The following is a 27,246-nucleotide window of genomic DNA, read 5'->3' as shown; positions in this document are numbered from 1 at the left end:
ATAGGTCCATAGTTTTCTCACACTGCACTTGCCTCAAATAAGACAAGATATTTGAAGTATTTGAAGTATTTAAATACCTGTTAAAACTAGTGTGGATATTGTATCGAGGCTTCTATCACAGAGTGCTAAAGACTTTCCGATATCGACTTCCATGGCACTTACCTAGGTAGGTATCACCAAATCCGTATTAAATTCTCGGAATAATAGTCCAACATAAGTTCTTCATCTCCTAGTTGTCTTGTCTGCCACACACGTAAGTCATACGTCTAGCACGCCACTCATGGCCAAGCCAGATCGCCTTAGATAGGTTTAAAATAGGAAGCCTACCGTTAATTCCATTGATTTACCGTCCTTTAAATACAGGCTTCCTCTTCTCCTTGAAAGCCTCTAAAGCCTCATCTCGGTCCTCGCTTTTCACCACGCGCTCGTACATAGCGTTTTCTATTTCCTCTCTAGCCCAGTTCACTGCCTGGAGGGCAGATCTAACAGCAATCGGACCTCCCTCGCAGATCTCACCTGCTAACCTCACCGCCTCTGAGAGAACTTCGTTTCGTGCTCTAGCTGGCAGTCCATCTTCAGCTCCGTTATCCCTCTGCGCGACACCATCCCGCTCGTCTTCGGGCAGCACCTCGACTAACCGGTCGGCAAGTCCTAAAAAGTACGCCTCAGGGGCGGAAACACGCCGACCTGTTAAAATGATATCCCTGGCGCGAGAGAGTCCGATTAATGCTGGCAATCGATACGTGCCGCCTGCGCCGGGAATTATGCCCAGTCGCGTCTCCGGGAGGCCCACTGTCGCAGTTGAGGCCAATACTCGAAAGTGGGTGCAGAGGGCGAGCTCAAGGCCGCCGCCTAGCGCAAGGGAAGAGACAGCCGAAATTGTAGGGATTGGGAGAGATGAAAGGGATGAAAACGTGCCGCGGAGATCTGCTAGGAATTGCGCGGTCCTGGAGCAGGTCAAACCTCAGGTATTAGTTTAAGATGTTAAACCCCTCTCCGAAATAACTATATTAGGTACTGACTCCTCTTGCGTAAAGCCGCGCCGCTCTTTAAGATCGGCGCCTGCGCAGAAGCTCGCATCAACGGCGCTGGCTAGGATCAGAGCTCTGGTAGGCCCTTTCTGATCTATACCAGCAGCTCCTCCAAATCGTGGGGGAGGTGGCACTTCTTGGCCATCTACGGTATATTGCGATTGAACATCTTCGACTTCGGCTCGTAAGGCAGCTAAGAGGGCTTTTGATATGGCATTGCGCGCGGATGGTCTATTGAGCTCGAGAATGCGAATATGACCGGAATTCGGAGCTTTGAGGTTAGTAACTCGAACAAGAGGACCGGCGTCAGTCGAGTAAAGACGGAGGATACGGATGGCTGAAGGTGCCAATCGAGTATTTAATCGTGGTGGCATTGCGATATATAAGTGGTATATCCGTATAGACGAGTCGCTGATAAAAAGACGGATATTAAAAGAGTGAGGTAAGAGGTAAGGTATGGAAATGCGCACAGGTGCTTTCGACGTCAGAGTCGACGCTATCTCGGCTCGATAACGGGATTACGGCGGCTATCAACGGGTATTATATTTAAATATATCGGCTACGAGGATGTAAGAAGCTTAATAATATTAATTTATCAGTGTCTTGTACCAATTGAGGTTATCTACAATTACCTTTATGTAAACACATCATTTGCCGAATAGACTCGGGAGTTTCGGAGGCCCGTCCAATCAACAGAAACGGGAATTATGGATTATGAGGTACCGGAGTTAATCGAAAGGGCAAGTGGGAAATATCCCCACTTCATGCCGACCCGGGGCATATTCAAACGCTTTAAGGAAGTGTCCATTTAGGAACCTTAGCTATTATCTTCCCGTATTTCCAGTTTGATATTTATTCGGCCTCAAAAATGGCCAGTGATTCAGCGCCAACGTCCCTTCCTCCGGAGGCTATCGAGTTCGCAGGGCGCATGTACAACGCCGCACGAGCCGGGGAGATCGAGGTATTTCAGCAGGCCTTACCAGCTGGCCTCCCTCCTAATTTAACTAACGAAAAGGGGGATTCACTTGTATGAAACCATTAATTAACAACTTTTCTTAATGAGAAGACTTGACGATTCAATGTTTACGTACACATAATACTAATGATAGATTGCTTATTTCTAGCTTATGCTGGCGGCTTACCATGGGCACGCCGACCTCGTCAAACTTCTTATTCAACATGGAGCCGATCCGAATCGTATTAACGATAAGGGTCAAAGCCCCTTAGCCGGTGCCGTTTTTAAAAAGGAGGATAGTGTGATCGAGGTTCGACCTCCATGTCCAGTAATCGCAGGCTTGTATGATCTAACTTCGTGACGATGTAGGCGCTATTGGAAGGCGGTGCTGATCCAGAGCATGGTTCGCCGTCTGCATTTGCCTGTCTAGCCCTGTTTCAACAGGAGGAAGTGTGGGAAAACATATTTTTATCGGCTCCAGGGAGAGGGAAAGCCGGAAACCCCGCATCTTTACCCAACGCCGATGTCAACTAGGCAAGGTAACACTGTGGGTAAACGGGGCTGTGAAACGCTGTAGGATCCCAAATGTCAGGCGATACCTTAGCTCTGTTTCCTTGAAGGGGGTCCTCTGAACATCGATGTTGTGCATCTGTGGCTTTTAATATCAAACCCGAAAGCCTCAGATCCTTCGATATTTTACAGTTACTAGGTATTGCAACGGATGGGGGGCTAACTTATATATATACGCTCTTGCTAATATACTACATACTATACCTAACAGCAGTTCCCTGACCACTTGTTTCAGCGAGAAGGAGTGTCAATTCATAATTGAGGCGCGCCGACTGCACGGAGTGTGAAGTGTACGGTGATACGTGCACGGTTTCTCACGTGTAAACCGCCGGCTATAGCGTCACTATAGTAGAGTTAGACTCGAGCTCCCGTACGAGACCACGAAAATCGGGAGCTGTTGCCCAGCACAGCACAGCGTACCACCAGTCATCACTTCCGTTACCTTGAAGTTCGACGCCGATGGCTAGAAAGCCACAGCTAACGTGCCAGGTTATCTTTCCGACTGGGCTGATATTCTGTCTTAGGTAGGTTGAGTTGCTCGTCGAGACCGACACTTCAACTTGAAACCACAAGACATACTACTGCGATAATTACTTTGGAATCAGCTTATCCCAGAAACCCAATCATTCGCCCTACCACCAATACAGACCATCCAACAGCGGCTGCCCAGTCAACCGGCCCTACGTCAACCCTAGCCGGAAGCAGTGGGACGTCAATGATATTTGGGCGTGGGCCTATGGCTATTCGCTTCCTATTAATATTGTTTATATCACGACTCTAAACTTTGAAAGACAGAATTTCATGGGGATTTCAGAAATTATTACGTGCTTGCCTAGAAAGTTGTCAATCCACGTCCTCCTAAATAAGTTGTCTGATATAGTTATTCAACTATTCAAAGAATTAAGCTGAAAGGGTCTAGAAGTCTGACAAATATCGACGCATTTGAGTTTCTCAACCTCAATGTTATATTAACCAGGTTCTCCGCATTTAGTTGTAATGTCGCTCGGAGCCAAATACCCCTATCTTCGCCAAGTCTACGCGCACCTTGTCTACCTACCTAATACAGCAGGTAGCAGTGATAAGAGCCAACATATTCTAACTAATTTCGGGTTGTCTCCCTAGTATTCGACCACAATGATGGAACGAGGCTAGATTGTTGATCGGATTGCCGGGCTGAATAGGGACGTCCCCATCAACGCGCCAAGCCATTCTACGGTCAGCGAATACGATCGACGTGAGCGTACCTTATGTCATGCTCACCGTAGTCGCATTAATACCTGCCATGCCCCGAAAATCAGGGTCTTCTTTTTTTGACCCCCTTTCCCTCACGTCCTTCGTTATTGAGGGCGCGAAGACACCTGGTCGAATTTGCTTCGGAGCTGAGCCCAGCGTCGTATAAACAATGCAGCTTAAGAAAGCTAGCAAAGGCCACCAGGCGGTCGTAATGGCCGCCTTGGTCAGCGCTGTTCTGCCGGGTCATACCTGGGCTGCGCCGTATACTCCGCAGGGCGATCCGTTCAAGGTGTTGGATCCGCAGAATTGGGTAAATCCTGATAACATGACCTGGGCAGACTACAAAACACCTCCAGGGACGTCCTGGTCTGATCCAGGCCGTAAAGGCTCCGTTCGAAACTTCAACATTGCCCTCGTGGCTGTTGACTACCCGGACAAGCCCTTCGTCATTACGCAGGCGCCAAACTCGACCGTTTTCGGCAACCCGCTACCGATCGTATCTGGTCTCAACCGTACGGAGGTCCCGGCCTTTTATCGCGATTTTCTAAACAAGCCCAGCGATCTCAATCATAACCACACTCTCCATGAGTATTGGATGGAGGATTCGGGTGGGCGATTTGGAGTGGATTTGACAGCTTTTGGTGCTTACCGACTGCCCAGCCGTTCATATCAGTACGGTATTGATGATGAGCGAGGCGGGTTCAACGAGGGTGCTTGCCCATCTGAGGGGCCGTGTTCTATAGATCTACGAACAGACGCTCTAGGAGCCTGGCGTGCGGACGTGGGTAACGACACCGCCGATTCCTTTGAGCTAGTTTTTATTCTCTCGGCTGGTCAGGATGAATCTTCCACCTGGCAGGAGTTTGGCGAGATGAAATTTCTCACTCCGGAGGATGTACCAGACGAGTTCGGGCCGCCGAGTAATGACAGTCTACCCAATTATGCTGCAACAAGATACGTGAATTGGACGTCCTGGCAGGCGGCGAGCTCAATCTGGCCAAATGCGGGCGGCGGCTCATCCACGCAGGCAGAAAGTTCGGGCATGTCCACCTACGCCCATGAACTAACCCACTTGCTAGGAATCGGTGATAATTATAACAACCCGTACAGTGACCCGCCGCGTCGCGCTTACACGGGCCCTTGGTCGATGTTGTCCAGAGGCAGCTTTAATGGTCCGGGAGGCCCGCACACACGATGGCAGATTCCAGCAACTCTTGGCGGAAGCTTGGGCTCCCTTCATACCATTTCGGATAAGCTGCGCATCAACCTAGCTGACAACTCGAGCGTGCTTACGGTCTCGCGTGAGGCTTTATCCAGCTCTGGTCCCGTAGTCGCTGAGATCACCGCGAGATGCATCAATCCAGGAGCAGGAGAATTGTTAGGTTTACACGTCATTCTCGGCAAGGATCTTTCCCCGTTCTGTAACGTCAGTACGGATGCTCTTTGCGATGGTGGCGGTTACAACAACTACGATATCGAAGTCATTGACAGAATGGGTGCCGACTCGTTTACCCCTGACTCGGGAGTCATGATCAGTAAGACTAAGGACGTTGACAATTCTCCCTTCCAGTGGACAATCGATGCCAACCCGCAGGACATCGATGTCGTTGACTTCTACCGACCCGACGGCACAGCCTCCAAGCTGACTATTGGCGACTATCGTCAACTAGCCGATGCCTTGTTCCACGCAGGTACGCGATCAGGTAGTGAGTATGAATACACCGACGAAGCGAATCGTCTACATTTCTATATCCTTGACATCCGTCGTGACGACGTTGGCATCCTTCATTACACTGTAGGTGTACGATCGCTGGACGGTAGCGGGTCTAGCACCTACAGCGTGGATCTAAGTGAAGGTCAAATTGCAGAGGGGCCGAGAGCTAGGGCGAGCATCAAGGGGGTAACATGCACGTTCCGCCTAACCAATTCTGGCACATACGTGGACGGCAACGCGACGCATCCCCAAGATCTGACCGCATATCTGAACTCAGATATCTATCGACTCAGCGCCGAGGTGGATAGCGAGGGGTGGCGGGTCGAGGTACCAAACGCGCTTACGGCTACTAAATTTGGCTCATCAAGTACGGTCAATGTGGCTGTTGATGCTGCTGCAGAGGCTGCGGATAGTGCAGTTGTTAGATTAACAGCTACTTCTGAGTCCGACCCGACTATTTCCATCACCAAGGAGTGCCAGGTCAAGAAGTGAGACAGCCCATTGAATAAGTATAGGAGGTACTTACTTAGTGATTCTCCTTTACGTATAGATAAGTATAATATAAACTTCATTACCGTACCATTGCTGCATACTGAGAATAAGCGTAATATTCTTCTATCATAACCCCTCATCTGTATGATCATCGTTACATTAAACGCTTTCAACTTAAGAAATACGTCATGAACTAACATTATAAACATCATATAACCTACCTAACGTCCCTTCTATGACTGAGATTATTTGTCCTAGTTGAAGTCATTATCCTCACGTCATGAATTTATACCTGGCAAACCATCAAGACCATGACATCGTCGAACAAAGACTTGTGCAGGTTACACAGTCCTGTATTAATTTAGCATCTTCTACAAATCCAATATTAGTATCTCATATTAGCGATAATGTTCGGTTCAAGCAACACATTCGATCCCAATACTGACGTACCAGACCTGAGCGGGAAGGTCTTCGTAGTGACGGGCGGCAGTGCGGGCATCGGTTATGGAATATCAGCACATATTTTGCAACACGGTCCCGCAAAGCTTTATCTTCTCGGAAAGAAAGAGGAGCATCTGGCTGAAGCTGAAGAGGATCTCAAAAATTACGGCGATGTCTCGCGTGTCGACTTTATCAAATGCGAGCTCGAGGATCTTAGACACACCGATGAGGTGGCGCGAAACTTGGCATCTAAACTCGATCGGCTAGATGCCCTTATTCTCAATGCCGGGCTCGGTGTTGGGAAATACAACGAGACCAAGGACGCTCTTGACAGTCATATGCAAGTCAACGTGATCGCACAACATCACCTCGCCCGAGTTTTACTTCCGATGCTTATCGCAACACGTAACAGCCGACTATGTTTCCAGTCTTCCGAGATGCACCGCATGGGCACCAGCGGTGTCGAGTTTAGAGATGTCGCGGAGATAAATCAGGATATTGGGCCTACTAAGCTATACTCGCGCTCCAAACTCGCGCAGGTACTGCTATGCAGGGCGTTCAACCGACGCAAGCAGCGTGGCGAGCTAGGTTTCGTGCCTGGGATGGGACCGTGGATTAATGCTACGCACCCTGGCGGCGTGAATACGGATCAGCCAGAGCAGGCTCTCGATGCATACGGAACCGTCCGCAGGATGCTTATTCAGGCCGCGAGGCCGTTCATGAAGGATCCAGTTGAGGAAGGCTGTCGGCCTATATTGTTCGCTGCGACGAGCGATGCCGTTGCGGAGGAGAAGATCGATGGGCAGTATATCATACCAGACAGGAAGGTTTCGGATGTTAGCAATCAGGCTAAGGATGAGCAACTCCAGGAGAGGTGCTGGAGATTAGTAGAAGGAATTTTGAAGGATAAATTAGGAAATCTACCTTATGATACGAATTAGAGGCTAGGCCAAGTAAAAATTGATGATTATTATGTGTTGCACGCATACCTTACCGGTAGTTTTATTGTGTCGTTAAACGTATGAGAAATAGCTTATTGAATGCTACCCAAGTACCCACTAGCTATATCATCGATGGACAGGTATAATTCTACATTCAATAAACCTTACGTTTGGAATAATGATATACCTAGGCAATTTAATCGACGGATGTAGCTAATTCCCACCTCCTCACACGTTATACACGGCCCCAGGGGGCGCATATCCAACAAGACGATCAGAGGATTGACTCGGCTGAAACTTCTTCTCCTTATACCACTCCTGGGCGGTCTGCGATAACTTCTCAACTTCCTCAAAGTCGAAGTCCTTCTTGGGAAGCATTTCATACACACCCCGCGACCACTCAGGTGCGACGTTGTAGATTTGAGCCAGATACTTTTTCTAAAGATAACATTAGCAGTATTTAGCAAATATGTGTTGCAGTTAAATTTAAAACGTACCTGAATTAAGGAGTACTTGACAAGCTTCAAGTTCCGGGCCGTATTGTAGCAGGTATGTTTCCTCTGCTCCTTGGTCATCACACGTTCCCAGAGCTCAGTCGCTTGTGCGTAGTCGTTCTTCTTGCCTTCGTGCCACTATAGAAGTTAAAGTTAGAAAATAGTCGTTCAGTATACAATTAGTCGTAAGGGCCAACTCACGTAGTGGCTCTTGCGGCTACAAATGTTATCCGAAACCTGGAAAGCCGGCTCCGCGGCGTCCGGGCGGAACTTGTGCACAAAACTGTTCGGCACGTATGGAGGGTTTCCCCCGTGATTAGCATCGGCACGCATCTGTCCATCGAAGTTAACCGACGAGAAAGACTGGGCCATAAATGGGCAGTTGACAGGAATCTGGTGCAGGTTGACGCCGATACGATGATACTGGGCATCCCTATAGAAGAACATGCGGAACTGGAGCAGTGGGTCAGGAGAATCGCCGATCCCGGGCACCATGCTGCCCGGTGAAAAGGCCGCTTGCTCCACATCCCGGTGGAAGTCTTCCGGGTTTTTGTTCAGAACAAGGCGTCCGAATTCCTCCATCGGGAACTTGTCGCGCGGCCAAACTTTGGTCACGTCAAACGGATCAAAACCTAACTTGTCTGCATCCGCGTCTTCCGGCTTCATGATTTGAACCTTGGCCGTCCATTCGACTTGCTCGCCGTGCTCGATAGTTTCCCAGAGGTCGCGCTTTGAATAGTCCGGGTCCTCCCCCATCTTTTTCAAAGCCTCGTTATAGGTAAACTGTTTCTGCCCGTGTTTGGCGATAAAGTGATACTTGATATACACAAATTGACCCTGTTGGTTGATCCACTTGAAAGTGTGGCATCCATAACCGTGATTGAATCTCCATCCCACCGGAGTTCCGTGGTCGCTGAATAACATTAATCCCGCATGGTTCGCCTCGGGTGTATTAGCGAGCAGATCAAACGTGGCATCCTGGTCAAGAAGGAAGCTCTTGGGATCGCGAAACTGCGAACGGATTACGTCCGGTCCCTGAATGGGGTCGCGACAGAAGAAGACCGGCCAGTTGAGTCCCACGATATCATAGTTCCCCTCTTTGGTATAGAATTTGATCGCGAAGCCTCGTGGGTTTCGCGCCTCGTCAGGGTACTCCCTACCAAGGGTTACAGTAGAGAAGCGGATGAAAATAGGGGTCTTCTCGCCAGGCTTCTGAAGGAAATCGGCTTTCTACTCTCTTGTTAACCATATCGTTCCCAGTCACCCATATAATTATTACCTATTTAGTTAGATACATACCGTCAGACTCGATACGTTCTTGGTACATTCGAAAAATCCAAATGCGCCGCTTCCGCAAGCATGCACCATTCCTAGTAACATATTAGTTACATATCAAATCTTCTTCTCGATGTCTAATAGCTTACGTTCTAGATTCTTCGAACGGTTGAAGGTCTGTTGCTTCCTATAAGCTGGATCAGTGATCTGTATTCCCTCACAGATCGTCTGAACAAGGTATACTTACTGAAAAAGAAACACGTCGCTAGCCACAGGAATACCACCAACGGTCCTACTATGGCATCTAAGATATAAATTAGCCCCGCATCGTGTCGACGGGAAACTTATACATACGCGTCTGGAAACGGAATTGCCTCGTTGTTGGTGAAATAGGGGGCATCATCGGTACGAATTCCGCCTGGAACGCGGCCTGAAATCTTGGCTGCGATATCCGCGGGTCCCTCATTGGCGCTCATCATATGGGTTTCGCGGTCACCACGCAATTCTCCCGTAGTGAAACTCTGAATACCCGTTTTGATAGCTTCCAACGGATGCTGGGTAATGCTCCATTGCTTACTGTTCACCGCGCCGCTGAGAGTGCTGGATGCCATCTTAGATGTTAGGTGCGATTATAATTCGTACGATAGTAGCATAGATCACAGGGCAATCAGAGGTAAAAAGGGCTCTCGATAGATTGAGCTATGTATACCATTTCGAGATATAGCAGAGGATCACTATGGTTCTTACATATTAGGCCCTCATCCGCCCAGGCCCTCGGCTTCGTCACTTCTGTTGATGTAAACCTGACGATACTTTCACAGTGTATGGAATATTTACCCGATCAAAGTTGAAAATCGTATGCTCATTAACCAATACAAGTCCGTTCACCATCTCCAATGCCCCTAAGCATATAGTTGCCGGACATACCTAGACTCTAGACATGGTTATGATAGTGAGAAGTGAATCATGATATATATAACAAGATTGATTGACTTAGACTTTGGTTTGGTATTTATAATATAGCGGAAATGATGACGATTCTAAGAAGCTAATTTCCGAGATTCCAGTTCTATATACTATCCCAATATTTCTCAACAGGGATACCATCATAATATTGGGTTCATCTAAGGTGAACCCCGCGTACTCTTATGTCATTACACCTCATCAAAATCATGAAATCAAATTATGAGCCTTGACAAACCGGAGTAAATATAGCATGAGCACTATATGCATAGGACATGACTTCGAAAAAAAACAAACATACACTAGATCATGCAGCTATGTTAAAAATAGTAGTGTATGATAGCTATGTCACAGTTAACATAGGTTTGAATTATCTACGACTCCCCAAGATCTATTATCAAAATCGATATGCTAGAAATATTGAGATTACCAATCTAGCACTAATCATACTTCATCAAACAGGCTTAATCCTTCAGTCAACTCATCAATATCTCAATACCTTCATTTCTCTAATCGCACGGTGATTAAAAGAGACGCTACGATTATTTACGATAAAAATAACAACATACTACAAAAGGGGTAAATAAAAACAAAGGTCTTGGAACTAAAATTGGTCGACAAGGCCGATTATTTAAAATTCTACAGTCAAATCATGATTGAATTTTGTACGCTATCATAACGCGATAGAGAAGTACAAACGTAGCAGTAAGTTAAAACAGTTAACGGAGAACGCCCTCATGTACCATTTATAAATCACTTAAGTTACTTCGGAAGAAGAAATGAACTCACAATAAAAACAGCAAAAGTTACCAAAATGGGTTTCTTATAATTTTATATGCGAAGATTACAACAAATGAATCATGAAATTAAATAAATAGCTATATAACTGGTGGCTGAACCCCTTTTCTAAGCCATTCTAACCTATTCCTAATCATGTATTCTCATCCAAACCTGCTTAAAACAAAGCAATCTCACCAAACCTTAAAACACCCTTTTGTATGCAAGCCTTTATATGCACCTAAGTCGCTTACAGAAGAGCAGCGGCGACAGCGGCGGCGACCACGAATCCGAAACCACGCTCTACGTGAGCAGCTGCCGCGGTCGGGATTGTAGGATAGCCGGTGGTGGTGGTGGAAGACTGGGCCGGAGGAGAAACGGGGCTACCAGTGCCGACAGAGGACTGAGGTACCTCAGTGCTGACGCTGGGCACAATGGTAGGGTACGGCACCGGGGTGATGACGGAAGTAATCAAGCTGCTGGGGCCGGTCGGGTATCCAGTGGGGAAAGGCGTGGAGGTGAAAGTCGGGAAGGGCGAGAAAGACTTGGTCGGGTACGGGGTGAGAGTCACAGTCGGGTAAGGAGTGAAAGTCTCGCTTGGGGAAGGAGTCTCACCCGGAGTCTCAACCGGACCGGTAGGGTAGGGAGTTTCACCGGGGGTCTCAACCGGGCTAGTGGCGGAGGGAGTCTCGCCGGGTGTTTCGACCGGACTGGTAGGGTAAGGTGTCTCACCAGGGGTCTCAACTGGGCTGGTTTCGGCTGGGCCAGTAGGAGAAGGGGTCTCTCCAGGGGTCTCAATTGGGCCTGTAGCAGAGGGGGTTTCGCCCGGAGTCTCAACCGGGCTAGTGGGGGAGGGAGTCTCGCCAGGGGTCTCGACGGGACCAGTGGGGTAAGGGGTGAGAGTCTTGGTAACGGTAGGAATCTCAGTCTCGGTCACAGGGCAGATGGTGGTACCAACAGAGATAGTCTCAGTGGTAGTATGCGGCTGACCAGGCTTGCCGGGGCAGTTGGTAACCTCAGGTCCGCAAGAAGTGATAGTGCGGGTAGCGGTAGAGTAGATGGTCGAGGTGGAGTACTTCGTAGTAGGGACAGATGTAGGGTATCCAGGAGCAGTGGGGGTGGAAGAAGGGTATCCCTCGGTCGCGCTGGTGGTCGGTAGCTCCCCGGATGTGTTGGAGGTGGGATATCCGGGAGCAGTGGGGCTGGAAGACGGATATCCCTCAGTTGCGCTGGTGGTCGGTTGCACCTCAGTTGCGCTGGTTGTCGGTTGCACTTCGGATGTGCTGGAGATGGGATATCCAGGAGCGGTGGGGCTGGAAGACGGGGATCCTTCGGTTGCGCTGGTGGTCGGTAGCTCCCCGGATGTGTTGGAGGTGGGATACCCGGGAGCAGTGGCAGTCTCCGAAGTTACGGGGCATACTGTAGTAGTGATGGGGATGGTCTCAGTAGTGACAGTACCCGGGCAGTTGGTAACAGTAGGTGCGCAAGAAGTAACGGTGTACCTGGTCGTCGTGTAGATAGTGGAGGTAGTGTACTTGGTTGTGGAGGTGCGCGTGGAGGTGAGCGTTGTTGTGCTGCCGGGAACGCTGGTGGGGTACTCTACTCCAGTGCTTGAGACGAAGGTAGAAGTGGAGATAGTAGGAACCGAAGAGCTGGATACACCAGTTGAGACAGAGGTGGAACCAATAGGGACCGACGTGCTGTAAGAGGAAGAGTGACCAATGGGAACAGAGGTAGAACCGGTAGGAACTGATGCACTGTAGGAAGACGCGCCAGTCGGAACAGAGGTGGAACCAGTAGAAACCGATACGCTGGAGGAAGACACACCGGTAGGCAGAGTTGTAGGGGCAGTACCCGCAGTGGTGCTGGAAACGCCAGTGGAAAGCGTTGTAGGAGCAGTGGGGTAAGAGATCACAACGGAGCTGCTGCTGGGGACAAGGGTAGAGGAAGAACTGCTGCTAGCCTCAAAGCTTGAAGTGGAGCTAATCTCAGACGAAGAGCTGGCACCGCCGGTAGGGTAAGTTGGGTACGACGGAACAGACGAAGTCGGCAGAGTGATAGCACTGGAGGAAGAGGGAATGCTGCTCTCGGAGCTCGAGACTGAGATCGAGATTGAGACTGAGCTTGAGCTACCCGGGTAGGTTGGGAACGAGGGGACGGATGTGGAAGAAATCGCCTCGCTGGAGCTAGAGCTGGAAACCTCGAAGGAAGAGGTAGAGGCAGAGCTAGAGCTGACCGGGTAAGAAGACGACGAAGCTGAGCTCGTCGCTTCGAAACTCGAAGTGGAGCTCGACTCCGGGAACGTTGGGTATCCCGGAACGGACGTAGAAGAGCTGACAACAGACGAGGTCGAGGCCGAAGCGGAGCTTGTCGCTTCGAAGCTTGAAGTGGAGCTTGACTCAGGGTATGTCGGGTATCCTGGAATAGACGCAGAGCTGATGGCTGACGAGGTGGAGACCGAGACCGAGGCGGAAGCGGAGCTTGTCACCTCAAAACTTGACGTAGAGCTCGACTCGGGGTATGTCGGGTATCCAGGAACGGACGTAGAAGAGCTGACAGCAGAAGACGAAGCTGAGCTGGAGCTGACGACGTATGAAGACGAAGCCAAAGCAGAGCTGGTTACCTCGAAGCTTGAAGTGGAACTTGACTCAGGGTACGATGGGTATCCTGGAATAGACGTAGAGGAGCTGATGGCTGACGAGGTCGAGGGCAAAGCGGAGCTTGTCACCTCGAAACTCGACGTAGAGCTCGACTCGGGGTATGTGGGGTATCCTGGAACTGGGACGGACGTAGAGGAGCTCACGGGGTAAGGTGACGAAGACGGAGTGCCAACTTCAGTCGAAGTTGAGCTCTCGGGATACGTTGGGTAACCCGGGTATGTTGGGTATGGCTCAGGTGCAACGGGGTAGTCGCGCTTAGAGTCAGCGCTGGCAGAGCCGGCGAGGGCGAGAGCCCCCAGGCTCAGTAATAGACCTTGCATTTAGGTAACTTGATGTGTACTCGTCCGAGTATTATATTAGGTATTAAAAATATATTCCTAGCGAAGGACAAGAAACGACCGTGATCTGAAGCGACTGTGGTTGCGCAAGTCAAAGCGAGTGAACTTGGCTGTTTATACAGTTGAGCAAGCCAGAAGCCGATGAGGAGACCAAAACATCTGGGCGGCGAGGGACTCTTTAATATCCATACAATTGAGTGACATCGCTCTGCTGGTAGGCCTTAAGGAGAGTGAAAGACCGGGGCGTCGATACCAGTCAATCTTAGGGTTCCACAGAGAACCAAGGCCCCGTAAATCCCATAAAGCCATGATCCATCGCCTATCGTCTCCGCAGAGACGGCGGGTGGGCTGACGTTGAGGCTGGCACAGGTTGTACCTCTCGTAAACCCCAATACGACACAGACACGAGCAAAGCAAGTGGAGCTGCGTTAAAGCTCGACTCGCATTGGTGTAGATCCTGCGAAGGGTGCCATGCCAAGTTGCCGTCTTTACTGTCCACCAATGAGCCCAGCCGCGGGCGCTTTGGCCGCGACACTGTATATACTGTCACCTAACTACTCTTATTGGAATGGTATGTAGAAATGATTGGCTATCATCTTCAGATGCCCCTTGAAAATCCTAACCTAACGTTAGCGCACGCTCCAAGTATTCCCAAATTTAGCATCTTTAATCTCCAATCAAATACGATAGATAATACCTAATTCACACGCGTAGAATATGATAAGTTGTTCTAAATGGCGGTCATGTCCTCTTTCGTAGAAAAGAGCGGAGATCATCGAGAACCCAACCCCGTACGTACATGCATAGCCTTTGTCGTGTGTGGACCAACATCCTATCGTGATGCTAGCGTAGTCCCAAGATCTCGTTCAGCGTTTCTTTGTTACATATTGTTTATGCATAAGTATACATAATATTCACAAAATGCTACGTAGTAGCTGAATAAAGAGATCTCGGTAGTAGATCCGGGTGGTGCCGGAGTGGTGTCTTCCCAATCTGGAATAGGAATAGGAATAGGGGCCGTTAGGAAACGCTAGAAATACTACTAACTTGCGGCTTTCGGCTCGTGCTTTGTAGTGTATAAGGCTGTCTTTCTGTCATAGTATCCTGTTTCTCCATGCTTCACGGTGCTCAGTAGAATTTTTCAGAAGTTTTCGGGTCTCTGGTTTAAGCGTACACCCGTTAGCGGGCCACTATCACGGTGATAGCCCATGCCATGACGCTGACTTGCATTGGCCTGACCTGCATATCACCCGGGCCGAGGGGTTTGTTACTCGCGAAGGAATTTCTCAGTAGGTAGGTACCTAGGTATGTATTGTGTATTTCAAAGCGTGCTCAACTATGTACATCTCGGTCCAGTGAAAATTTTCATATGCAACCAAACTTTTGGTTCCGCTGTTGTTGAGTCTTATTTCTCAATCTAGATACATTTCAGGGGCACGGAGACTGAGGTCATCATAATAAGGGGTATAGGGGTATCTCACTCATCCTACATAAAAATACATGTAAACAACCCGCGGTTTTTGTTCTTGTCCTATTTTAATTCTAGTTCACCTCTGCGCAATTAATAGGCGACTACACGCAATTCCCCTTGCACCGACGCTAGGGGACCATGTGAGAGAGCGGCTCAGTATCGACAACAGTATTGGCCCGATTTGCGACGACCGGCTTTGTCGGATAAGGGGGCTTGTGATTACCAAGGTACGCAATTTCAATACCGAAGGGGTTAGTGGACAAGGTACCTTGGGAGCCTGGGGAAACTATTTAGGTGAAATAAATTGTTACGAGATGTTGATGTTCAAACTAGTGGAAAAAAGAAAGAAAAACGAATCTCGATGACAAGAACGAGAGAATTTGTTACCTATTGCTGAAGCAATTCTCTTAGTTCTCAACTCCTTACATCCGTCCTGGGCCTTTATTTCGTACTCGTTTTCATGACGTCACCTTTACACTACCAGAACTCCATATAATAACTTGTATGTTGCCGAGAAGCAGTCCAGTAATACGCTTTAGTAGACTTCTTAGCTTCATTGAATGAAAAGATTCCAACTCGATCCACTTCTTAAAAAAAAGAAAACTTGCCAGCACGAATAATATATACATAAACATCGCCTTCACTCTCTTTGACGATCATACAGCTAGTTGCTGTTACCTAAAGTAGCGCAATAAATACGAGCCGCAAGTCCTAATTGGTTGCTGAAGGAGCCTAGAAGCCATGGCATCAAATCCGCTTAACGGTATGGAGTGAACACCTGCATGCTTTAACAACTCACCCGCCTAAGCCTCTCCGCAATTACGAGCTTTCATGCTGTAGTGCTTACTTACTCACACTTTTGGGGATCGTCCGATCACAGTATTCAAAGAACCGCTTAAGCTGTTCTCCCAGCAGCCTATGACTGGTTTCTTCCGTGACGGCTACTGTCGCACCGGCGGAGGCATCGATCCGGGCCATCATGCCGTGGCCGGTATCGTTACTGACGAATTCCTTGATTTCTCCGCTTCACGCGGGAACGACTTACGCCAGGTCGGCTTGAAAGGTGGCTGCAGATGGTGTCTGTGCACTGCCCGCTGGCTTGAGGCCTATCAGGCATATCGTGGCGGTAGGGTTACGAATCTGGGCGTTCCCCGCGTCGACATGGACGCCACGGAAGACAGTGCGCTGGGGATGGTCGACATGGATACCTTTAGGCAGTTTGCCGTCCGGCATGATCAGTGGAATGTGAATGGGAGCGGAAGCGGTGCTACATAAGCTAACTTCTCCACGCTGTCGGCCCTGTGTATGTTTACGTTAGCAGGGGTGAGTACTTGAATATGGCTACTTGTTACACATAACCTGTATGATAACCTGTTCAGGAGCATAATCATAACCTTGACTTAAACTCTTAGTAGATGCGAGGTAACCAGAGGCCACTAGAGTCTAGCTTTGTAATATATTAAATAAAATCACTTGACTTCGAAGCGTGAGTAGTGAAGAAAAAATCCTATAAAATACTAAAGTGGAGGGTAAATAAGCCTCTCCTCAAGGAAGACAGATAAGAAAGATTCGCAACTCCTCTTTTTCATCTCAGTACTTCCCTAACCTTCGTTCCACAACAGACAAAATGTCACCGGAACTATTGCCGAGACGTCGTCACACTGCAAATCGCGGATAACCGCTCTCCAGGCCAATTCGGCTATCCCTCGGGTTTGTCTAGTTTGATTGAAACTAGATAATGTTGATGACGGCTCTCTAGCTAACGGTGATTGAAGAATCAATTGTGAGCCCGCAATTTTTGGTGTGGTTCAATTTAGACGCGAAATGTCTAAAAGGGGAAGTTAGATCTGCGCGCGATACGCTCGAATCTCAACAAACGGCGTTTAATCCTAAATTGGGAGTGTGAGGAAAAGATCTACCTGAATCTCGGCGGCAAAATTGGAAGAGCGCTAGAAATTCCAATGCCGCGGGAGAGTTACTAGAAATAGATCTCGTGGCGGAAATAAAATACCGCATTCCGGTAGATCTTATTTACCTACCCACCGAGATAGATACGATTGAATACGCAGCAAAATCCGGTAAAATAAATAGGGGCTATGATTCCTGTAGGACCGTAGATCGCTTGATAAGGATTTCCCTATTGCATTTTATCGGATGATCAGCCTAGCCGCATTTTACATCCAGAGTTAATACTTGGCGACAGAGTCATCAACATGAATTGGCATTGGATGCACTGCGTCTGCAGTATAACAGCTTGAGTCAACTGCATAAGGTAGTGAAACATCCGTCAATCATTATGATCATCTATCAATCTGCCAACTTTTAGGGGACACTCTCGGACGTTCTTCTCGATACGTCTTTTCTCAACTGCTTAAGAGATGTTTAGGAAAGAAGCCATTATCAGCTTTTCTTCGCCTAGTCATTGGTTTATGGGTAATTAAGTAAAAGCGCTACAATAAGTGCCGATGATACCATGAGCGTGCTCTTGTCAACTTGTCGCCCCTGATTTCTTCTAGAGAGATCCGATCCGGATGCTGTCCTAGGCCTTTTTGGTCACATTATGCAAGGTGGAAGCGCTTGGTAGGTGAAGCCGTTTCTATTGTCTATGATTGGCTATAGAAATCCTACTTTGGCAAATGCTTGGTGGCGGGTATGGTGTTTTTATTCCTATTATGGCAAATACTTAGCTTACGTAGTATTTCGATTTAGGACAAGCGCGAGTGCAACTTCGAGCGAGGGATCGAGGTTTATAGGTAATTTACGTAGATAGGTAGGTAAGTTTCACCACGAAAAAAAAAAGCAAAAGTCGGGGATTTGTAGATAGGAACTTGGGCTTGGGTGACAGGTCGGTGGAATGCAGGTAAAAGGACACTACATGGGCCAATTCCACGCGGCTGCAAGGATTCAGGGGAGAAATCCCGATAGTCGGCGCCTGGTCTTAACGGTAATTATGTGGCGTTTGCCCGAGTTGAATGTTGATATATGGTATGTAGGTAGTTAATATATATCGATGGCTACGAAGTGTCTTCTTATCCGTCTTCCCCAAGGCCACCAACCCAGTTAAACATTAACAGTTTATTTTACGTCTTACTAAGTGAGGGGCATCTGCAAATCAACATGCAAGTCAACAAAGTGAGGGTCACGAGTTGAGGCAACCAGTCGCGTTGTTAATTTGGCACTGTAGTGTTATCCATAGTGCTACGGACTATAAACTACCTACCTACCTCACCTACCTACCTCTTGGGCGTATAGATCATTTATATTATAAGCTCTTTCTTCACCTCAATCATAAATCTTTCTATTTGATACTTATACTCATATATGTATGAGGTAAGGATAGGTCGTTTAAATGCAATCTATATAACACATGACAATTCATGTGTTATTGAGGCTTGACCTTACTTGGTAAGCTTTAGCAAGGATCAAGTATATAATACGGCATTAGAACGCCTTTACTTTTTATTTGAAATAGGTCGTTAATCAAACATTAAAGATCAATCACAGAAATTTAATGTCTAAACGTATCTTCGTTAAAGACATTCCATTGATTGTCCGTTTATCAGATTTTATCTAGGAGAAAAGGTGACAATGCCGAGCTTTACGTAGCAATTAAGATCTTACACGCTAGGTACCTCTGTAGCTTTGTAGCTTCATTGGTTGATTGCCCGTAGGTCGGTAGGTACTTGATATACACGCAATCATACAGTAATCTTGTGCGGGGGAATGTATTCCTACAAGGTACCTGACTTAACCTAATCGAATCAGATTCGACCACTTAGGTGTTGTAGGTACCTGAAAACCCCACCACTAAAACCATTAGCCTCTGAATTAGCCTCTGAAACTTAACGCGAATTCCCCAAAACATCGTTCTTGGCTTCCAACTCCCGCAGGATTGAGAAAGTCTCGGGTCCCCTAAATCCTCCACTGTCCATTGTCTCTCTTTTTTCCCCTTGACTCTGTATAGATCTGATTCGCGTCGCGCTGCTTTAATCCCAATACCTAAACTTACCAACTTCAACTACTATCGAACCATTGGAGGCTTTGGAAGTCTTGATCGGATTGATATCCCTCTTTTTATTTTTTTATAGCATTTCTCCTTCAATCTTCGTTATCGCTCGTTCCCTATCGCCTAATCTGGTACCTAATCCGCGAGCGGTGCTCCTCATACGTTTTCTAACCCCTTTAATACTTTAATACCTATCTACACACGGTGCTGTTTCTAATTACGGATACACATCTCCCCGATTCGTCGTACCTTACATGCTGCGAACTCCAGCCCACTTTGATAATTACCTGCTTTGTCACTCAAGTCGTTTCTCTGACTGCCCGTCCAAGTACGAATTCGGTCAAACAGTGACGTGTGTGGACGAATCAAACCTCAGTCGCGATATTTTAGGTGTGCCGAAGGCCGGCAGATGTTGGTAGTAGCCAGTTTGACCTGAATATTGGGGGGATCGATTCAGAAGCGAATTCTCTATATTCTTGTCTCTGTGCTGCGTATGGCAGCCCCCATCTTGGCTGTCGTCCAACCTGCCCTGTTTAACCTAAATCGACCAATCGACGCCCTGCGATGCACTCGTCCGACAACAATCGACGGGGCCAGCGCCGTCGGCCGGATTTAAATATTAATACCTCGAGTCCTGCTAGTAGGGATCGCGATTCTATGCCTTCTACGCCGCCGGCAAGGTCGAAAACGAAACCACCCGTATCCAGTCGAGCATATCGAGTGCCTTCTAACTTACCACCTTCACGCGATTCGGACGATTCTTTTCTAGATAATGGTTCTGACGAAATTAGAGGGAACGAACATGATCTGCCTGACCTGCCCAGAGGTAGGAATGTGAGAGATTCGCACGACTTGTCCCTACCCTCCCGCCAGTTCACGCGCGACTCGCTCGTGACTAATATGTTGACGTCTCTTGATCAATTCTCCCTGGGACAAATCAACACGCCTGTGAATAATTTGTTTGACGACGATGATCCTCTTAGTCCGCCGAGGGGAGACGAGTACTCGAGGTCTATGACGGCTAGTTCCCGACCGGGACGCATGTGGAACTCTGGCGCTGGACACGGCCACGGATACTCGTACAGTTCTGACTTCGAGGGTACTGATGACGGATCTAGCAGGATGTCAGGCCAATTCTCGAGAGGGCGGCGTAGCAACAGCAGTTCAGGCTTTCAGTCTGGCTTGGGTAGGATCAATAGTTTGCGAGAACGTAGCCACCCTAACGCAACTGGTGGGCGAGGGTTGCATTCGAGAGGAGGTAAGACTAGCAAGAGCAGTAGCACCAACAGTATTGATACCAGTGGTTATGCCCAAGTCCTAACCACTCAGCGGTGGGCCCACGATATCGGTGGGAGGTCATCAAGTTTTGACTACGGACAAAGACCATCTATGAATTCTCCTAGTGCTTGGAAGGCAGGTTTTTCTAACACGTTCCTTGTTGATGATTACGAAGCAGCGCCGACGCCAACGATACCTGTTGGGCCCCGTCGCCTGAATATGCCGTCCAGTCCCGTTGGCCCCCTGCCTATGCCTCCGCCGGAGCCCGAGGCGAAGACTCCCGATCGCAAGAAAGCTGCTGCAAGATCGAGAAGTGGCACTACGAGAACGACGCAATCAAAGCATGGTGCTCCGCGCGAAGTGCCGCCTCCGCTACCATCGGCCGATCTAGATGCTGCACCCGCACCACATATCGGGTACGAGAAGTCCAAGGAAGTCTTGCATAGCGCTCCCAACCCAACGCCGCAGGTGAAGCAGGGATTTTTCAGTAGGATATTTGGCTATCGGAATAGCACGAATGTCCCGGAGGCTAAACCGGCGCAAACTACATCGACTCCAGCAGAAAGCGCTGAGCAATCTAACAAGTTACAGCTTATAGCATCGCAGACGAAAGCCCAATCGACCCCTCCATCAAGGGATTCGCAACGACCGTCCAACCCGCCTCAGATTCTCCATAAGAAGTCGTCGTTCTTTAGAAGACGGAAGAAGTCTGAACCTCCAGTACCGCCACCCCCGGTACCTACGCCGATGGAAATTAACCGAATCAAAGAACAGACTATTCAACGTGAAGATAGTCCTGTTAGCAGCTTGCGCGAAATCATGAATCCATATCTACAAGAGAACGTATCGTCTGTGCCCAGCGCGCTTTTATCTCCAGGACCTGAGGGTTCGCCGCGGGTACGAGGTTACGAGTCGCAGGATGACGAACATGCTCGTAAGACCCGAGGCTTTTCTCCCGACTACGAACCCAGTCCAAATGCTACTATTCGGACTGTAAAATCTACCTCGGCCTTAAGAAGTCAGAACGCTGCCCATAGACGGTCCCAAATGGAAATGGAAATGCGAGACCTCCCTGAAATACCTCCTATGAAATCAACCGAGGTTCGTGACGCGACATTTTTCAACGATAGCAGTGATGAGGGTGAAAAGTCGTGGCCTAGTGGAACGCGCAAGGAACAACAGCAACGAAGTAGCAAATCTTCTCCAAAAATGGACGATTCAAAAGGCGGATTCGAGGGAACTGAAAGCCACGAAGATTCTAGACCCACTCCATCACCTAACTTGCTGCTTCAACAGAATACCACACCTGAAGAGAGCCACAAAGTTGCCGGCAGTCGCCAGGGTCCTAAGAGGATGTCTACTTTCCCCGGTTCGCTTAACAAGTCCGCCAATGGCTTACCTAGTGTCACGGTAGACAGTGCTGAAAGTAGCCCAAAGGTCATGGGTTCGCCTTTAGATGAGCCTGAGGTGTCGGTAGGGGAGCCGACGGAGGACGACCGACAGAAAGCCCAGAAGATATTCGACGGAAACGAGGATTTCATCCAAAAGGAGAAAGCAGCGGCTTGGATGGGAGAGGAGGGTCTCGTGAGACAAAGGACCCTGAAGGCATATATGGATCTCTATGACTTCACGAACGAAAGTGTTCTTGCCAGTTTGCGACAAATATGTAGTCGTCTCGTCCTCAGGGCCGAGACACAGCAGGTTGATCGGATATTGGTCGCATTTTCAAATCGGTGGTGTGATTGTAACCCCAACCACGGTTTCAAGACTACTGGTAAGCAAACTGGATTACATCGTTGTTTTCTGACTAACGCATTGCAGACGTAATACATACTTTGTGTTATTCAATCATGCTCTTGAACACCGATCTCCACGTGGCAGACATTGACCAGAAGATGACCAAGAGCCAATTTGTCAAGAATACCATGACTACTGTTAAGCATGCGATAGCCGACTCTGTCCCTGAAGCGTTTGACAGGGCTAGCATCTTGCCTGGTAAGAATAGCTTACTGAATCCCTCCGATTCGGATATCGGAACTGCCTTTGAACCGGAACCGGAGCGGCCCAGCTGGAGATCATCATTCATGCCGATACCACGATCAGAGTCGTCGATGGGTAACTACTCAAACGATCCGGTCGACACGTGCGGACCTCTAGTGAAGACTCCATTTGAAGGCTCCATGAAGGCATGGGTGCAGCAGATGGAGCTTGTATTAAAAGATATTTATATTTCAATTCGCGACGAAAGTCTCCCTCTCTTTGGAGCTGAGCCGGGTCAATCACAGAGCCTATCGCAAGGTAGCCTCTCGGTCATGGGCATGCTCAAGCGCAGCCCAAGCGTCTTGTCAAAGACACCGTCCGAGGGTTACATCTCTGTGCGCGGTAGGATCGCTGACCCGACCCGCAATCCTGGAAGTAGATGGAATTCAAAGAGTCGGTCTAGGCCGAGGTTCCCTGGCAATGGACTCTCTTCTAGCCGTACAAGTTTCGAAGATGGCAATTCACTCTGGAGTCCTACTACCTCATCTGCTACATGGAGCCGTTACTCGTTGGGTAGGACGCAGACTTCGATGTCTATGGACTCGTTCGGTTCATACCCGCACGGTGACTACCAGCAATCAATTGGGTTTGCTAATGCTCTAAGTCAAGCTATAATACGTGAAGATGTCCCCCCAGGCACCAGTGGACAATCCATCATGAGCGAGGAGGTGCAAAATAATCAACTCCTCGATGATGAATCGCTCGAGCTTGCTGGCTCGCCCTGGGTGAAAGAAGGTCTTCTCATTCATAAGCATCATCTAGATGGCGTAGATAAGAAAGCTAAAGAGAGGAATTGGGTCGAGGTTTTTGCCGTCGTCCAAAAGGGCACAATGAGCCTCTTCTCCTTCTCCACCAAGTCGATGCGCCAAAAGGCTCGCGTTGGCCGCAAGCCCCCTCCTGGTGCGGTTGTTGGCGGTGGAAACTGGCAAGAGAATGCTACCAGTGTCGGGTCTTTCTCGCTTCGCCAAACACTCGCATCTGCCCTCCCCCCGCCCGGTTATTCTCGTAGCAGGCCAAATGTTTGGGCCCTCAGCTTACCCAGCGGCGCTGTACACCTCTTCCAGGTTGGCACTCCCGAGATTAGCAAGGAGTTCGTTCTCGCGGTCAACTACTGGAGTGCCCGATTAAGCACACACCCGCTAGTCGGCGGTGTTAGCAATATGGAATACGGCTGGAGTGATGCAATTATCAATAACGCTCTTATAACAGCCATCAACGAGCCACCCCCGCCTGCTCGCCCAGGTAGCGCAGCAGCAGGTCGCGCCAGCATGCATAGTCGCCAAGGTAGCTTCCAGAGCAGTATTCGTTCGTCGTTTGACGTCAGTGGTGGCTCGCGTGCTAAACTACCGGGCGATCGAATCCATATCGCTGAATGGTCCGCCCCAGCACAATCTCTGCGTCCTAGCAACGCCTCCGAAGAGGAGCAGTTAGAAATCCTAGAGGCTTACGTCAAATCTATCGAAGAAGACCTACAGAAACACAATCAACTCAGATCACCTATGCTTTTAGCATTTACACCGCGTGGCCATAACGCTGGCAAGGCGATGGCAAACTGGGAGCGGAAGAGCAGCTATTTGCTGCGTGAGATCGTTAAGTTTAGGACATATGTCGATAGCTTACAGCACGCCAAGACGAAGCGTATGGAAATCTACGCCGAGCGCGAAAACGCAAACCGCGCTCTGCACGGTGAGGACCTCATCGACGACGACGATGGCGTCCATGACCCGGAGGGTGCTTTGGCCATTCAGGTCGAATAAAACCCAAAAATCATTAGGCCAGACGATACACGAAAGTTATATCATACATAATCTCAATTTTCCAGTTCGGGTTCGGTGCTAGCGATTCAATGTAACAAAAGTGAAGTGGTGGATAAGAAGGGTTACTTTGTATTACCTTAGAAGATCACGGGGATAACTCGATACCCGCAAACCGGCGCGCGCTTGGCTCCCTGTTTTCACTATGCTATGCTGTAAATATCACATCTGTTCTATAGTTCGGAGAGAGCTTGCTCCTTGTTGTGAATATCCATATTGTACGAGTAGACGATTGTACGTTGCAACATTTTGATGTTTGAGATGGTTGCTGGACTAAGCAATATCCGCTGATGCTTGTGCGGCGAAATGCCATGCTGATAGCTTCTAATTTTGTACACCTTATAGACCTTGTACTTGATTAATTTTATCGACTATGAGGCGGGACAATGCCTATTAATATGTATAGAGGTAGTTAAGAAAATGTCCAAGCTCAATAACCCAAGGCCGAGACTACAGTAAATTTGCGATACTTTACCCCTTATGCGACCTTCTCATTTATATCATCACCTACCCTCTTTTCCCTACCAATTCCTTTTCCGTTTTCCACCACACATACCGGTTCTATCTATGCTCATTCGCCCCTCATCTTTGTGAAACCCGCTCTTTCGCTTACCTCGCTATAATTCCGTGCACAGCACAAGATCTCCCGCGTCCGGTATCAAGTCTTGGAGACCCCAGCCTATGACGATGAGGGTAGTGCGGATGGGCCAACGCCAGAATAGTTCCCAGTGCGATATCAGCAGCTCAGCGGGGTCCATGCTAAAGAGCCTGAGGAATCGGCCCTGGAGACGTAAGTAAGGTTCTGACGTAGAGTCGTAATTCTTACCCATGTTGGGGAAGGGGGAAGGAGAAGATGGTAATAGACGGGTAGCGGGGCAATATGAGGAGAGGCGTAGTATGATAGACATGTGTAGAATTTCTAAAGGACTTGTTACACTCCTTCGGCGAAGGACTGGTTTGACGAAAACCTATAGGTTGGTATATTAGTTACTTTGATACGATTGTTGAGCTTAAAGAAGGTGTTGTGGAAGATAGGTACCTTTTATATATTGACAAAAATGTCTCCACGTCGAATAAAGAGGCTTCTCAAGAACAATTGAATTACGATGTAACAATGTGCCTTTGTTAAGACATCTTGCTTCTTTTCACTGTTAAGTCTAAATCGAGGAGGCACTCTCATGCTTCATTTTCCGTCATCTCCTTTACGCAACAAAAGGACGTCTATGCAAGCAGTAAAGGAGGGTATGATAAGAAATTGCAGACTATGAGAGCCTTATGAGATATTACTAACGACCATAGCAATAGAGATATATAGGGGTATCTAAAGATTTATGCCCGCCCAGCTTCAAGAAAAGAGAATCCGATAACCAAGTCCCTCTCTGTATATAACGCCACCGTATATAGTAAACCAAGTCCAGAAAATGACTGCTTAAACATTATGCATGTACTTCCACGAGCCCCTTGCACATATCTAAAAACCTGCTTCGGTACTCCTCGCTATCTGTGGTGATGCTCATCGGCCCTTGGTCGTCAATGAGGTTATAGCCTCGGACTAACGTAGTCATCGCCTTTGCATGGACTGTGTGCTTGGCCCAGAAGAAATCCAGGATGGAAGCTCTATAAATTTCTCTACCGTCGCTCGATACGACTCCCGTCCTCCAGCTCGGTGGATTTGGTGGTGTAAAAGGGGGCTGGACGGACGGGGTGGATTCATCGCCGGTCTCTTCCAACTGGATCAGGAGTTCCGGTTCGACCGCCGGAGCGTCCGGTGCGGATATCCGAACGAGAAAGAGCGAATAGTCGACAGCATTACGTTTCGCAAGAAGAAGAGTGTCATTTTCGATCTGGCGGTGAAATTCGGTAGCCTGTGCCTCGGAGAGCCGAATCTTGTCTTTGAATTCATCGGCAAGCTTGGACTTGGTAGCGTCGGAAGCTAATGCTCCTCCGGCGATATCTCTCTCGGGGAAGAAATAGGAGATAGGCTTCAAATCCCACGACTCCCATTTCGAGTTTGGGACTTGGTCCTGTCCGTACAATATATTTTCCATGACGATGTGATGGTCTGGCGCGAGGCCTAACAGCGTGCCTATAGTCTTGTGGGTGCTCTCGAGAAAGTTGGTGATGCGCACTAGTAGACTGGAACGATTGACGCGCATATGATCGGCGTAGGGTATAAGCAATTCATTCTTGAAGAAGTCATGTTCGAAGTGTCGAGGAATTGATTTCACCACATAGGCATTGTCGTGAGTGCGGAAGAATGTCGAGCCACTGTAGCCCATATCACCCATTGGTATTAGAATGAGACCTTTATTCTTCTTGTCCATCTGTTTCCTGACATTGAAGCTGGCTTTATAGCTGTCTTCATTGATCATCCATACGCCACGTAAAAGGCTGAACAGATCTTCCCGTACTAGTCGGAAGGATAGCCAATAAATATGGAAGAGGCGAAGAGCTCTTCTTAAGAGAGAAGGTTTCCGAGCAGGTCTGCCATCGTCTTTCGCCGTTAGAATGGCATAGACTATGGAGCGGGCGATTAGAGTTTCACGTCGAGTCATGTTGAAGATAGACTCATTTTTTTATACCCGACGGGCAAGACGACGACAAGGGTGAATGGTGTTGATGTTAAGCCAAAGTTTACGAAAAGTCTAGATTAAAATAGATTTTGGACTAGATTTGGAGCAATGCTCCGGCAGAATAGCAAGTAAGTGACGTCATAAAAAACGCCAAGACTCGTGTCATTGGCCCTACGAAAT

At 48.4% G+C, this 27,246-nt stretch overlaps 9 protein-coding genes across 9 annotated transcripts; 5 read left to right on the top strand and 4 right to left on the bottom strand.

Annotated features, from left to right (window-relative positions):
- Positions 1–45: 45 nt before the first annotated feature.
- Positions 46–1,603, bottom strand: F5Y00DRAFT_235691 (ClpP/crotonase). Its single transcript, XM_048007604.1, has 2 exons — positions 1,023–1,603; positions 46–947 (listed from the first exon to the last, which is right to left on the bottom strand). The coding sequence occupies exons 1-2, from the start codon at positions 1,403–1,405 to the stop codon at positions 344–346; spliced, it is 987 nt and encodes a 328-aa protein (XP_047865367.1). The 5' UTR covers positions 1,406–1,603; the 3' UTR covers positions 46–343.
- Positions 1,604–1,698: 95 nt separating this feature from the next.
- On the top strand, positions 1,699–2,859 carry F5Y00DRAFT_235686 (ankyrin). The gene is made up of 3 exons (XM_048007603.1): positions 1,699–2,058; positions 2,156–2,296; positions 2,356–2,859. The coding sequence occupies exons 1-3, from the start codon at positions 1,900–1,902 to the stop codon at positions 2,518–2,520; spliced, it is 465 nt and encodes a 154-aa protein (XP_047865366.1). The 5' UTR covers positions 1,699–1,899; the 3' UTR covers positions 2,521–2,859.
- Positions 2,860–3,958: 1,099 nt separating this feature from the next.
- On the top strand, positions 3,959–7,377 carry F5Y00DRAFT_252857 (uncharacterized protein; the record flags this gene model as incomplete). Its single annotated transcript, XM_048009974.1, has 2 exons — positions 3,959–5,983; positions 6,385–7,377. The coding sequence occupies 2 exons, from the start codon at positions 3,959–3,961 to the stop codon at positions 7,375–7,377; spliced, it is 3,018 nt and encodes a 1,005-aa protein (XP_047865365.1).
- A 228-nt stretch (positions 7,378–7,605) lies between these two features.
- F5Y00DRAFT_269401 (heme-dependent catalase) lies at positions 7,606–9,757 on the bottom strand (the record flags this gene model as incomplete). The annotated part of the gene is made up of 7 exons (XM_048012441.1): positions 7,606–7,815; positions 7,875–8,009; positions 8,073–9,101; positions 9,171–9,241; positions 9,296–9,333; positions 9,394–9,450; positions 9,501–9,757. 7 exons carry the CDS (start codon positions 9,755–9,757, stop codon positions 7,606–7,608), a joined length of 1,797 nt encoding a protein of 598 aa, XP_047865364.1.
- Positions 9,758–10,915: 1,158 nt separating this feature from the next.
- Positions 10,916–12,246, top strand: F5Y00DRAFT_235684 (uncharacterized protein). The gene has a single exon (XM_048007602.1). The coding sequence runs from the start codon at positions 11,122–11,124 to the stop codon at positions 12,043–12,045; it is 924 nt and encodes a 307-aa protein (XP_047865363.1). The 5' UTR covers positions 10,916–11,121; the 3' UTR covers positions 12,046–12,246.
- A 1,328-nt stretch (positions 12,247–13,574) lies between these two features.
- F5Y00DRAFT_235682 (uncharacterized protein) lies at positions 13,575–14,067 on the bottom strand (the record flags this gene model as incomplete). The annotated part of the gene is made up of 1 exon (XM_048007601.1): positions 13,575–14,067. A coding segment is annotated over exon 1 (267 nt), but the record flags the coding sequence as incomplete, so codon positions are not given.
- Positions 14,068–15,690: 1,623 nt separating this feature from the next.
- Positions 15,691–17,275, top strand: F5Y00DRAFT_66679 (uncharacterized protein). Its single transcript, XM_048013987.1, has 3 exons — positions 15,691–16,118; positions 16,236–16,678; positions 16,735–17,275. The coding sequence occupies exons 1-2, from the start codon at positions 16,097–16,099 to the stop codon at positions 16,628–16,630; spliced, it is 417 nt and encodes a 138-aa protein (XP_047865361.1). The 5' UTR covers positions 15,691–16,096; the 3' UTR covers positions 16,631–16,678; positions 16,735–17,275.
- A 1,951-nt stretch (positions 17,276–19,226) lies between these two features.
- F5Y00DRAFT_235674 (uncharacterized protein) lies at positions 19,227–24,715 on the top strand. Its single transcript, XM_048007600.1, has 2 exons — positions 19,227–22,413; positions 22,461–24,715. Exons 1-2 carry the CDS (start codon positions 19,926–19,928, stop codon positions 24,434–24,436), a joined length of 4,464 nt encoding a protein of 1,487 aa, XP_047865360.1. The 5' UTR covers positions 19,227–19,925; the 3' UTR covers positions 24,437–24,715.
- Positions 24,716–25,740: 1,025 nt separating this feature from the next.
- On the bottom strand, positions 25,741–27,120 carry F5Y00DRAFT_235672 (SAICAR synthase-like protein). The gene has a single exon (XM_048007599.1). The coding sequence runs from the start codon at positions 27,046–27,048 to the stop codon at positions 25,930–25,932; it is 1,119 nt and encodes a 372-aa protein (XP_047865359.1). The 5' UTR covers positions 27,049–27,120; the 3' UTR covers positions 25,741–25,929.
- Positions 27,121–27,246: the final 126 nt, after the last annotated feature.

Source organism: Daldinia vernicosa (assembly GCF_022497035.1).
Source record: "Daldinia vernicosa strain CBS 139.73 unplaced genomic scaffold F5Y00scaffold_20, whole genome shotgun sequence".
NCBI classification, from domain to species: Eukaryota; Fungi; Ascomycota; class Sordariomycetes; order Xylariales; family Hypoxylaceae; genus Daldinia; species Daldinia vernicosa.
This window is presented reverse-complemented; position numbering and strand designations above follow the sequence as displayed.

Excerpts from the sequence above, each read along its gene's own strand:
- F5Y00DRAFT_235691 (XM_048007604.1), bottom strand. The coding sequence starts at position 1,405 with ATGCCACCACGATTAAATACTCGATTGGCACCTTCAGCCATCCGTATC. Across the intron at positions 948-1,022 it reads CGCGGCTTTACGCAAGAGGA|GACCGCGCAATTCCTAGCAG; the intron begins GTCAGTACCTAA and ends GACCTGCTCCAG.
- F5Y00DRAFT_235686 (XM_048007603.1), top strand. The coding sequence starts at position 1,900 with ATGGCCAGTGATTCAGCGCCAACGTCCCTTCCTCCGGAGGCTATCGAG. Across the intron at positions 2,059-2,155 it reads ACGAAAAGGGGGATTCACTT|CTTATGCTGGCGGCTTACCA; the intron begins GTATGAAACCAT and ends GCTTATTTCTAG. Across the intron at positions 2,297-2,355 it reads AGGAGGATAGTGTGATCGAG|GCGCTATTGGAAGGCGGTGC; the intron begins GTTCGACCTCCA and ends GTGACGATGTAG.
- F5Y00DRAFT_235684 (XM_048007602.1), top strand. The coding sequence starts at position 11,122 with ATGCACCTAAGTCGCTTACAGAAGAGCAGCGGCGACAGCGGCGGCGAC.
- F5Y00DRAFT_66679 (XM_048013987.1), top strand. The coding sequence starts at position 16,097 with ATGGCATCAAATCCGCTTAACG. Across the intron at positions 16,119-16,235 it reads GGCATCAAATCCGCTTAACG|TATTCAAAGAACCGCTTAAG; the intron begins GTATGGAGTGAA and ends GTCCGATCACAG.
- F5Y00DRAFT_235674 (XM_048007600.1), top strand. The coding sequence starts at position 19,926 with ATGCACTCGTCCGACAACAATCGACGGGGCCAGCGCCGTCGGCCGGAT. Across the intron at positions 22,414-22,460 it reads CCACGGTTTCAAGACTACTG|ACGTAATACATACTTTGTGT; the intron begins GTAAGCAAACTG and ends AACGCATTGCAG.
- F5Y00DRAFT_235672 (XM_048007599.1), bottom strand. The coding sequence starts at position 27,048 with ATGACTCGACGTGAAACTCTAATCGCCCGCTCCATAGTCTATGCCATT.